We start from the raw sequence: 13,125 nt of genomic DNA, 5'->3' as shown, positions 1-13,125 counted from the left end.
GTTATTATTGTTCGTAATTCACATTATTCTTATGGTTCTTTTGAAATTCTCATTACTGTAATACAGCAGTGGAAATAATCTTATCTAGACGCAATGAGTTTGAAATAATAATTATTAAAAAAAAAAACAATTAGGCAAGAAATACAAACCTGACGTGGAAATGTTTTGGTTATTTTACAATATTTTTTTTCTGTCTTCATATTATACAGTAGGAGTCTTCAAACTATTTCTCACCAAGTACCTCATTAATGTATAGAGACGGAGCATGGACCCAAAATACTGTTGCAATGCAAGTCTGGCATTTAATAACAAACACATACATTCATATTTGTCCATGCTGTATGATCTGTACATTGCAAAGCCACTATGAAAAAATATACTCTGGAAGTCAATTAAAAATTTTTTTTATCAACATTCTTCAAAATATCATCTTTTGTACTCAACAGAAGAAAGACACTCATACAGGTTTGAAACAACATGAGGGTGAGTAAATGATCACAGAATTTTCATTTTTGGTTAAACTATCCCTTTAAATGAAATATGACACATTTTTAATAGGTTAGAGGGTTCATTCAATGACTGAATAAGACAAAAAGAGAAAAAACTATTAGTTTGGCATTTGGAATTTTCATTTTGTTTTGTTCTGTACAGAACAAAAACAAATATAGTAAAGTGCAATTTACGATTTATGATGTGCAATATTTCAACACTAAATTAGAATTACCAACCTGTATCATCCTTGCATTGTTAGGTGTTTGGCAAATGTTACATGGTGATTTTTAAAAAAAAATGTGACCACAAAACCAGTCATAAGGGTAATTTTTTTTTTTAATTAAAATGTATTCATCATCTGAAAGCTAAATAAATTAACAATGGTTTGTTAGGACCATATTTGGTCAAGATACAACTATTTGAAAATCAAAATATTGAGAAAATCACCTTTAAAGTTGTCCAAATGAAGTTCTTAGCAATGCATATTACTAATCAAAAATAAATCTTTTATATACTTACAGTAGGAACATCTTCAAAATATCTTCATGGAACATGATCTTTACTTAATATCCTAATGATTTTTGGCATAAAAGAAAAATCAATAATTTTGACCCATACCATGTTTTGTTAGCTTTTGCTACAAATATTCCCGTGCTACTTATGACTGCTTTTGTGGTCCATGGTCACAAATAATTAAGTAACTTAATTGTTTGCTATCACTTAATTCTGTTTTCACTCTACTAGAGAGATTGTAATATAACACATCTCCCATATTTGATATGACACAATTATTTACACCCAAAACAATTAGATTAGATTTCTTAGCAATTATAAATAACAGGTTCATAGTGTGTGTGTGCTCAGTGAGGTCTGATTCCAGGTCAATTTCAATACTGAGTCAATTCTAACACTATGAGAGGAACTGCTCCAGATGACTCCTGCTGATCTACGTAACGATTGGGTCTCCGTATGCACAGTTGTGCTCGATGGCGAGATTGTACCAGTTGCCTTTCCCTCCCTTATATGCACTGGTGACAATCCTGGCCCAGCCCGATTCTCCCTACAAGAGATAAAACACAAGACAAACAGTTTAATCACAGCCATACTATTGCATGTTCAAGAAAATGTTTTGTTATTGCATGAAAATGAGCTAGCCTTCAGAATCTCTCCTTAATGTATGTGATGCATTTACATTTGTACATTTAGCAGACATTTTTATCCACCAGAGAGGAGCAGAGAGAGTGAAGGCTTTGGAAAGTTAAAACACCAAATGTGGGTGATTTTTGAGATAAAATGTTAATTTCTTAGCTGAGCAGGTCAGATCAAAGCCAGTGTAACTCTACTAACCCAGAATTCGCCCCAGGAGTTTCTGACAATCCAGTATTCAGTCCCGTCCTCTGAGACGCCCCATCCTGCCACTGAGATGATGTGATTTGACATTGGCAGAATGTGAAATTCAGCAAAAACCCCTCCAACGTACGCCTCCAAGCCTTTAGTGGCCATTATTGCACAGCTACAACACAGAGAAATAGAGAAACTGTTGTCATACAACTGCAAAGTTCATCCCTATTGACAAAATCAAGCTGAAATTTTAAAATAAAACTTTAGCCTCTAGGTCAAACTTAGCCTTATCTAATAAAATTGACCTAGTTTTATCCCTGTCCTGATAACATTAGTGAATCCTCTGCTTGTGACCTTTCACTCTATCTGACATCTGACATATTTTTCCTTAATGATTTGTGTGTGACCAGCACTTTGATTAATGAGCTGCTCTTTGTCTTTTCTTTTCAGGAGACGCTCCTGTTTCAGGTCAAATAAATATGCCATTAGCTGAAAAGATGCATCACACAGAATTTAAATGAAAAGCCTAAAAATGTTAGGCTAAAATTTTAAAGTTTCATCTAATTGGACAAGCCATTGACAAAGGCCTTCTAAATTGCATTAATTGTAAATCAGTGTTAATTTAGTATCACTGAGATACTATTATAGTTATATAGTTATTACTATTATATTTTTAATTTTAAATATTTTCTTTAATTAAGTTTTAATTTTAGTTCAAGCAATTTTTTTAGTTTTTTTAATGCATTTATATAGTTTTTATTCAATTTTATTCATTTGTTAATTTTCTTACTAAAGTTAAATACGTTTGTTTAAAATAAATAATAAATAATTGTTACTTAAAAATCATTCATTTTTAAGTAATTTTTTTTTTTTTTTTTTTTAGTCTTGTTAGCTATAATAACCCTGTAAACATTAATGAACTACAGCTGAATATTTTTATCATTTGCATATTGATTTTGCTGCAGGCCCAACAGTAGTAATTAATATTTAACTCAAAATATAGGATGTTGAACCTGCCTGATTGGCCCATTTTTGTAGATCTCAGCCTTCATCCGATCTCGTCCTGAGACGTCTCCATAGTCCCCAACTTTCCACACAGTGTAGTTTTTAATTATAGAGCAGGAGCCGAAGGACGAGCATGTGCCACACTGATTAAATGAGTCACATTCTGCAAAAAATAATAATAAATAAATAAATGGAGAAAAATAAGACACTGATCTGCCACAAGTTGCATCGTACTTGAATTTCACTGTTACACCGTGCATAATATTCAAGAGTAATTAGTGCAATTATTGTTACCTGAACAAATGTTTTAATGTAATGACATTTGTGTAAAAAATTCCTTTTATATGTAACTCATATGAGATTTCTATGGAAGCCTGTTTCTGCCACAAGATGAAAAAAAAAAAAAAAGTATTATGCCACAATTATGCCACTTATTCTCTCAATTCTCTCAATGCTTTCTTTCCAGTTATAAACTTGCATTTGGAATTGTGAGAACTCAATTGTAAATTCTGAGGTAAAATTTTGCAATTCTTTTTTTGTTTGTTTCTGCCACAGAATAAAATATAGATGGTAATCTGACTTTTTTTTCACTTGTTTTCAATTGTTTTTCAGAATCTTACATTCACTTTTTCTTGGAATTGCAAGTTTGTATCTCTCAATTCTGACATTTTCTTAGAATTGCAAGTTTATATCATGCAATTCTAAATTTTGTGTCTCAAAATTCTAACTTTGTGTCTTGCATTTCAGAATTTTTTTCTTAGAATTTTGAATTTATATCTCAGATTTCTAACTTTTTAAAAATGCGAGTTTATATTCCAGAATTCTAACTTTATATCTTGGATTTCTGTTTTTTTTTTTTTTAATTGTGAGTTTATGTCTTGCAATTCTGATTTTATGTCTCACAATTCTAACTTTATATCTTGCATTTCAGTTTTTTTTTTTTTTAGAACTCTGACTTTATATCTTGGATTTCTGACTTTTTAAAAATGCGAGTTTATATCTCACAATTCTTACTTAATATCTTGGATTTCTGTTTTGTTTTGTTTTTTTAATTGTGAGTTTATATCTTGCAATTCTAAATGTTATGTCTCACAATTCTAACTTTGTATCTTGCATTTCTATTTTTTTTTCTTTGAATTTTGAGTTTATATCTCGGATTTCTGACTTTTAAAAAATGCGAGTTTATATCTCACAATTCTAACTTTATATCTTGGATTTCTGTTTTTTAATTTTTTTTAATTGTGAGTTTATATCTTGCAATTCTGATTTTATGTCTCACAATTCTAACTTTGTATCTTGCATTTCTGATTTTTTTTTTTTTTCTTTGAATTTTGAATTTATATCTCGGATTTCTGACTTTTAAAAAATGCGAGTTTATATCTCACAATTCTAACTATATATTTTCGATTTCTAATTTTTTTTTTTTTTTTTAATTGTGAGTTTATATCTTGCAATTCTGATTTTATGTTTCACAATTCTTACTTTATATCTTGCATTTCTATTTTTTTTTTTTTTTTTTAAAATTGTGAGTTTATATCTCACATTTCTAATTCTTTTTTTTTTGTATAGAAATGCAACTTGATATCTCCCAATTCTAACTTTGTATCTTGCACTTCTGATGTTTTTTTTTTTTTTCTTCAAGTCAAAATTGTGAGATTATCTCCTGGCAGAAACAGGCTTCCATACAGTTTTATATCATCTCATATCATTCCAGAGTTTGGTTTCTTACTTTGATTTCGGGCTTGATAATTATTGCAGGTCTCGTCAGGAATGCCGTGCTTATGCGCATATCCGTATACGCCAATGTGATCTCCACCGTAGCATGAGCCGGCCCCGCCACAGTCAATCACATTCTGCACCGACAGGTAAGCCGAAGGCCACGCCCCATTTCTCTTGATGTTAATGCGATCTAAATTTGAGATGGAGAAAAACACATGTGTTTGACTTGAATTTTCTGTACTCTGTTATACTGTACTCTACTGTAGTGTCCTGTGTCTGACCTGCGAGTGCGCTGGTGGCGCCCATGGCCCAGCAGGAGCCGCAGTACTGTGGAATGTGTTGGTTGCGTGTGACGCTCACATAGTTTTTGCCATCAATGTTGCGCCAGTCCCAGGAGGCGGGGAGATCAGAGACATTTACATATTCATGAGGTCGGGGGTATGTCCTGAAACATGCATGAAATATTATTATTAAAGAAGTAGTATCATATCAGTTCAGTAAAAGACTGCATATATATAGTTAGTGCCTTTTAGATTTGATTTAACACCTCATAACATCTCATTACATTCCTAATTACCTGTGTCTTACCTATTATGTAAAAGGTAAAAAAAATGCCAAGGTACAAGGTTTCTTACTAAATAAATTTACTTGAAAATTGAAATTAATGAAAATTGAATCAAAATTTAGCAAGTTTACACTTAAAACAAGAAACAAAACCTCAAAAAAAAAAAATTTTCTTACCCTGTTTAACCCTTGGTTTTCTTGTTTTAAACACAAACTCATTATTTTGATACAATTGTTTAGAAAACAAGACTTAATCTTGTAATTTTGCTTTTTAAGTAAATGTATCTTAATTTAAAAATGTGTAGATATTTGTGTTGAATAAACTGCAAAAAGAAAGTTTCCAGTTTTCCAGTACAAACATCTAAGCAGTCATAAATAAAGATGTATTTACTTGAGAAGTAAAATGACAAAATATTACGTCTTCTTTTCTGAAAAATGTATTTAAAAAATTTGATGAGTTTATGCATAAAATAAAAAAAATCTGCCAATGGGGTAGGAAAAACAAATTTAATTCAAACGGAAAACACAATTATTTTTCTTTTCCTACTGACAGTTTTTATTTTTGTGTTTTAGTCAAAAAATTCACTTAATTTTTTTTTTTTTTTTTTTTTTTTTTTTTTTTTCAGAAATCAAGACCTAGGCGATTTCGATTCTCAAGTAAATGTATCACAATTTAAACATGTTTAGTTATTTGTACTGGAAAACAACATAAAAATACATAGGAAAAAAATATTTTTTTCTTTTATTTATATATAATAGATATACTGTTTGTCTCAAATTTACTATCATGGCACATGCAAGCAAACAAACAAATAACAAAAAAGATATTACCATGGTTAGGGTCACTGAATCTAACAAGATTCATATCAAAAACCACTCTGTCACTAACTATAAATGTTTAACAAAGTGTGATATTGAGCTCCTCTTCTTTTTATTTTATAAAGCATATTGATCAGCTGACATATTGACACAGTATGGTCTGACAGGTCAATTATATTTATACCACAATATTACCCATTTTTACTGTAAGTCTATTAGTCTATGTTCTTCAAACTCATTCCTGTCCACCTCAAGTGATGTAAAGATTGCTCCTTTTTCAGTTGGTTTATTCTTGATGTCTTTTGAGTAACAGTCACCAATTATTAGACAGTACAGATATCATTACCAGAAAGAAAAAAATAAATAAAACTCACAAATTTTTGTGATGCTTTTTAGGTTCTCATTCAGAAGGTTTATTGCACCTCTGTTGACATTTCTCCACTGTAAGTACGGTCAGCTTAGCTGTATAGGTGATTTTCAACTTAAATTTCATTAAACTGATTTAAAAACATGAGCTTAACCTATTTTAAAAAGTTAAGAATTGCTTAACTAATTTTGATGAGTTACAGTAAAGTAAAAACATGTTTTCATGACTTCTTTATCATACTATTTTTATTTTACATTTAGATTTGCATATTACTAAGAATTTGTAACCATTAAAACAACATTTTACTGAGATTGACTCATGAGGGGGTTTTTTGTTGTTGTTGTTGTTGTTTTGTTTTCTACCTTCTAGAGTATTCCTCACATAATATATATATATATATATTAATTACATACATGTTAAATGTTCACTGTCCCACATGACTTTTATGGATTATTTATTTATTTATTTTTCACAATTAAATACTAATTAAATTTTGATAAAATACATACAATTTGAAAGGTTTAAGTTTTTCAGCATTGCTGCAGTTTTTTAACAAAAACATTTCAGAAGGGGGTTGGGGGGGGTGAACAGTAACAAGATAAATGCATGTTAAGGAATTTCTTCACATTGAATTTGTACAAGAAAATCAGGGGGGAAATCCTGTAGGCCACAAAAAAGGCATATAAATGTTTTAATTTCAATTCTGCTTTTTCTCTTGATGCCACATAATACCTTCACATATTACCATATTTTTAAATATTTTTTATGAAGTGCAGATTCTGATATGAATAACGAAAAGCTCATATGAAAACAAGCTTAATAGTTCTTGCTTTTTGTAAATGATTAAGCCAATTAATGGTGGGTACAGATCAAACAACTTTTGCTTAAATTAGATAAATAAGAGGAGCTGCTACATCACACAAGTCACTTTATTAAGCATTATAGTCACATGTATTAAATAAAGAGGGGTAACATTTTAGTAGCTTTAAATGTAATCTGTCAGACCCTACTGTATCCATAAATATACCAATATCTGATTATATCTGATCATGCTTTATTTATGTAAGATAGAAAGAAGAGGAAGTCACACATCACATGAGTCACTTTAATAAACATTTTTAGTATTAATGTTTTCATTTCTTTCCTATATAAACATTTAGGTGCTGGTGACAGTATCTAGATTGTCCAGTTTTATTCAGTCTTAAGACATGAAATATCTTTTACAGCACAGCTCGTTTACGGCGTCTGATCTAAAGCGTGCGCGCTCCCGCGCGAACATTTGCTGAACAGCGAACCCTAGTCACACTTTTCGATACGTCACCAATTTCGGCACAACACCGGATATTGCTATTGTACTTGTCTAAAATTTCCATAGTACCTATAGTACTGTACATTTTGTAGGTAGTCTGTAAAGATTTTGTTATAGCAAGTAAAACATATAAAGAGGTCATTTGCAAAAACAGATAACTTAGTTATTACAATTAATTACGCATTACAATTAATCTTAAACAAGTTGGGTTTTGATTAAGTAAAAATAACTAAAAAATACAGCTACTAACAGAATAAAACACGATAGCATAATAAAAAAACATGATTTTTGAACATTTAAAAAAACCGGAGTTATCTACTCTTGAAAATAAAACTCTTAATATATATACACAAATGAGAAATATTCTCATACTTTATGAATGACGGTCTGTGGTCCTTCATCGGTTTGTAGCATGAATCTGATAGTGGCTGAACTTCAGTAAACCCTCTTGTGTGCAAAAACACACTGAGCAGAAATAAAAAACAAAACACAACAGACGCCATGATGAAAGTTTATGTTTACGTCTAAGTTTGACGCATTCGAAAGAGTTTTAGCGCCCTCTACAGCACCGGAGAGGAAGTCATCAACACATTGTGTTGTACATACACTGTGTGCAGAATTATTAGGATGAGCTGTTGTTTATTTGATGCTGCTCAAATGCTGTAAAATACAGCTTATTTATATCCAGAATAACTGTTGGTTCCCCTGTTTGGTTTAGTTTGTGTTTTACAGTAGAATTTATAGCCTGCATTTTTAAGGATTAAAGCTGTAGTGACTTATTCTCACCAGCAGGTGGCGTGAAATCCTGCTGTGAAATCATTTTTATTATTTCAAGTATCCTTAGTATACTTAGTATACAGTGGTATTATTATAGCATATGTTACATCTTAATAATAGTTAATGGTTCGTTTTATTTTATGTATGTGTATTTTTAGCTTAAGTTTTATAATATATAAAGTATTGTATTTATTTAAAATATATTTTTTCAAATAAAAAACAAAATTATAAAATAAATGATAAATGTTCACAAGACATAAATTGCACAAGACATGTATTATAATATAATGTCAAAATTATGTTAATGGTATTTAATAGTGTAAATATAATTTGTAAAGAAAAGGTTTATAAAATATAAAAAATTAATAAAAGTATATACATTTTTAATTTAAAGAGACTTGTTAAAATTAGGTTTAAAGAAGTTAGTATAAATTAAAAAAATATATTTTAAACATTTATTAAAAAATAATAAATTAATAATAAAAATGATAAATATAAATTATATACATTTTAAATTCAAGATCGATTTTTCAATTGAATTCAGTATCATAGATAGATGGATAGATGGATAGATTAGCTTTCACATGTCTGAAAACACAAAAACACAGCAAAACTGACAGAAAAAGAGAGAAAAATACTTCATAAATGGGCCAAATAATCTATCAGCCATGTTTGTGAGGGTTAAGGTTAGGCTGTAGTCATTAAAATTAAATTAAGCACTAAAGAATTTAATAATAGGTCTAAATGTTTTGCCAAAACCATCTCCATAAAGTGATTAAAAGTTAAAAGGTTTGCGTTTGGCTTAATGGCTTAATTAAGAAGTAAGAGGTTCAGTCAATGAGAGGTTCATTATAACGCGTGCTTAGAGTTTCTTAACAGGAAGTTTGCGTCTGTCATTTCTTGGTCTAACTTTTATGTAATGAAATTATGGTCAGTACTCATAAGTGTGGGAAGTTGTTTAATGATCAGAGTTTGTCCACTCAGCAGACGGTGTGGACTCAGATTGCCATGTGATTCGATTTGACGTCGTTCTCTCGCTTCCACCTGCACTTCATCGTATCCTCTCAGTTCAGCTCATGTGTATCTCCTGACTCTATCAACGAGATGAGAGCTTTTCCACTGTCTTGTGTACTTTTGTGATGACCTGAATGTAAATTGACAAGATTAAGGAAATGATTTTGGACTTTCAGAAGGAAATACAGCATCCATTAAGATCAGCGAGACCCCTGTGGTCAATGTTAAAGAGTTTGTTTACAATGCCTTACTAACGTACTGTGTTTTTTTTTTTTTTTTTTTTTTTTTTTTTTTTTTTTTTGCATTATGCAGCATAACATGCATAATATGTGCGTTTTGCTCAAGTCAAAATAACCATATTTATTTCTGGGATAATTTATATAAAAAAGTATTAAAAACTCCAAAATAAATGATATAAATAAAATACATGACATAAAATTTCAATTTAAAATAGTAAGATAATGTCAAAATTAGCTTTATAGAAGTTAATAGTATAAATATACATTGTATAAATTATAAAGAATTTTTAAAAGATAATAAATAAATAAATAAATAATTACATTACAACAAAAATATAAAAATGACATTATATGCATTTTCAATTTAGCAAGACAGTGCAGAAAGATAATGTCAAATAGGTTTATAAAAGTTAATAGCACAAATATAAATTATATAAGATATAAATAATATTTTTAAATGATAAAAAATAAACTAAAAATTAACAAATATTTCAGAATTACCTTTATACAAGTTATTAGCATAAATGTACATGATATAAATGATAAATAAATAAATAAAATTAAAATTTATAAATAAATACAAATTAAAAGTAAAATAAAAGATTAAAATTAAAAGTAAAATAATTAAATTGAAAATTACAAATAATTAATTAAATTAAAAATAAAATATAATAAAAAATATGACATTATATGCATTTTCAATTTAACAAGAAGTAAATGTGCAGTAAGATAATGTCAAATAGGTTTATAGAAGTTAATAGTATAAATGTAAATTATATGTTATAAATAATATTTTTAAATGATTTAAAAATTAATTAATAAAAAATTTAAGTAAATTAAATCATTTTTTACACTAGCAAAACATGTCAAAATTAGCTTTATCAGCGTTATTAGTATAAATATACTTTATATTAATTATAACTATTTTTTAAAATTCGAAAAATGAATTAATTAAAATGAAAAATAAAATAATGAAATAGAAAATCTAATTTTAAAATATAATATAATTTAATTTAAAAAATAAATGATATGCCTTTTCAATATAAAAAGTATTTTTAAATAATAAAAAAAATAACAAAAACATTATTAAGTGAATTATATAAATTATTCACTCCAACAAACCATGTCAAAATTAGGTTTTTAGCAGTTAAAAGTAAGAATAACCTAAATTTACAGTGAAAATTTTATTTGACAAGAAAATGCACTTATGTTTAGTTAGGAAATTTTGTGATATGCTGCTATATTAACATAACATTAATTATACAGTTATGAAACTTACAGGCACTAACCTGTCATCCCATCATACCTAAATACATAAATAAATAAATAAATATATAAATAAGCAGTTTTTTCCCTGACAAGCGCATCTGACTTTTTTTTGTGAAGTTATATCATTTAAAGACTTTCTATGTATTTTGTATGTTTCTCAATGCATTATCTAATGTTTGCGTATTAGTCTTTCTTTTATTCACAGTAATGCTGCTGTATCTCACAGATAAGAACATTTGTCTGTTTTCCGTATTGGGCACGTGACGGACAAACTTTGGAACTTAAAAGCATCAGTCGGCTCTCAAACGCTAATTCTAATTGTATAGATGGCTAGAGAGTCGTTAATAATGCAGAGTTTTAAAGGTAGATGGTGGTTGGTGGTTAAGAGGTTATCATCAATGTTTTAGGGCTCTAATGAGGATGAGGATGATGATGCTCTGAAGAAAGTGATACCTGGAACACCACGCCTAATGTAAAGCTGTGCGATTACGTAAGAGCACTGGTCACGTGACATCACTGCTGCAGATAACGTGCTGTGATTGGTCGATCGTTGGCTCATTCCAGCACAGAGAAATCCATTAGTAATATTCCCAGTTGTGGTGTTTTTACCAGCTCATTTGCTTTAACATGAAGTGTGTAAATCTAGCCGTCATTATGCTAGAATGTCATATGTTCAGAGTAAATGTTGTTTTATTGTTGCTGAGATACATCAGTAATAGACTACCAGTCGAAAGTTTTTGAACAGTAAGATTTGTAATGTTTTTTTTAAAAGAAGTCTCTTCTGCTCAGAATCAAAATTCTTTTTTTCTTTGAATCCTTGGCTCATGCCGAGTCGAATGAAGTCCAAAATTAAAAAATCGTATGGTTTAGTTTTTTTTTCTATAAATTTTCGTTCGTAAAACGTACTTTTTCAAACTCGTCCTAGACGGTTTGTCTGATTTTCACCAAAATTGGCTCAGATCATCTTCAGACCATGCTGGCAAAAAATTATGGAATTCGAGTTGATTAGTCAAACCGTTTTCAAATGACGCGCGAACGATTTCTACGAAAAGCACGCAAAAATGGATGTGAGGCTATATCTCCGCAACGGTTTGGCGTATTGATGCCAAACTTGGTGTCTGTTATAACAAGCATGACCTGAGCCTACCTGCAGTGTTTCAGCACAGTGCCACCTAGTGGTCAGGAGATATGAAAAATGGCTATTTTTGCTTATAACTTCAGAATACTTAAGCCAAAAATCATGAAAGCGGTCTCTTTAGATTCGGTGCATCATGCCGAGTCGAACCATATCCAATTTTCCCATGTCAGCCAATTTGGGTGTCGGCCATATTGAATTTTGTCCAAAAATACTATATTTTACAAACGCATTGACGTATCGTTACAAAACTCGGTATGTGTCTTCGGCACTATGCCCTGACAGTACTCAAAAAGTTTGGGGGTAGCGCCACCTTGTGGTCAAAAGTTATAAAGAAATTTACAAAAATGCTAATAACTTCTGCTTACATTAGCCTATTGTAATGAAACTGATCTCAGTAGATTCCTTGGGTCAAGCCGAGAACATTGATATCCATTATGCCGAAATTGGCCAAACTTCCTGTCCGCCATTTTGATTATGTACAAAACCTACTTTTTTGAACTCCTCCTAGACCGTTAGTCCGATCTTCACCAAATTTGACTCAGATCATCTTCAGACCATGCTGACAAAAAGTTATGGATTTTGTGTCGATACACGAAACCGTTTTCGTTTAGCGCATCAACGAATTTACTGGAAAGATTCCAAATTACATCCGAGTCTGTATCTCTGCAAAGCTTTGACATATTGACACCAAATTTTATATGTGCTATTGTCACCACACTCTGACCAAGCCACATCAATTTGGTAACAGTGCCACCTATGGGTCAGAAGTAATACGCCATTCACTAATCATTAATAATGAAATTTACAAAAATGCTAATAACTTCTGTTTACATTAGCCTATTGGAATGAAACTGATGCCAATAGATTCCTTGAGTCACGTCGAGAAAATTGATTCCCATTATGCCGAAATTGGCCAAACTTCCTGTCCGCCATTTTGATTAATGTACAAAACCTACTTTTTCGAACTCCTCCCAGACTGTTAGTCCGATCTTCACCAAATTTGACTCAGATCATCTTCAGACTATGCTGGCAAAAAGTTATGAATTTCGTGTCGATATACGAAACCGTTTTC

The 13,125-nt window shown here is 30.3% G+C and overlaps 1 protein-coding gene across 1 annotated transcript; it reads right to left on the bottom strand.

Annotated features, from left to right (window-relative positions):
• Nucleotides 1–277: 277 nt before the first annotated feature.
• On the bottom strand, nucleotides 278–8,143 carry LOC127153854 (cathepsin Z). Its single transcript, XM_051095127.1, has 6 exons — nucleotides 7,989–8,143; nucleotides 4,839–5,002; nucleotides 4,568–4,747; nucleotides 2,851–3,001; nucleotides 1,840–2,005; nucleotides 278–1,552 (listed from the first exon to the last, which is right to left on the bottom strand). Exons 1-6 carry the CDS (start codon nucleotides 8,117–8,119, stop codon nucleotides 1,439–1,441), a joined length of 906 nt encoding a protein of 301 aa, XP_050951084.1. The 5' UTR covers nucleotides 8,120–8,143; the 3' UTR covers nucleotides 278–1,438.
• Between the last annotated feature and the right edge of the window lie 4,982 nt (nucleotides 8,144–13,125).

The sequence above is a fragment of the Labeo rohita genome, chromosome 2 (genome assembly GCF_022985175.1).
Source record: "Labeo rohita strain BAU-BD-2019 chromosome 2, IGBB_LRoh.1.0, whole genome shotgun sequence".
In the NCBI taxonomy this organism is placed as follows: Eukaryota; Metazoa; Chordata; class Actinopteri; order Cypriniformes; family Cyprinidae; genus Labeo; species Labeo rohita.
Note: the sequence above shows the minus strand (reverse complement) of the source record. Positions and strands in the feature narration are given on the sequence as shown.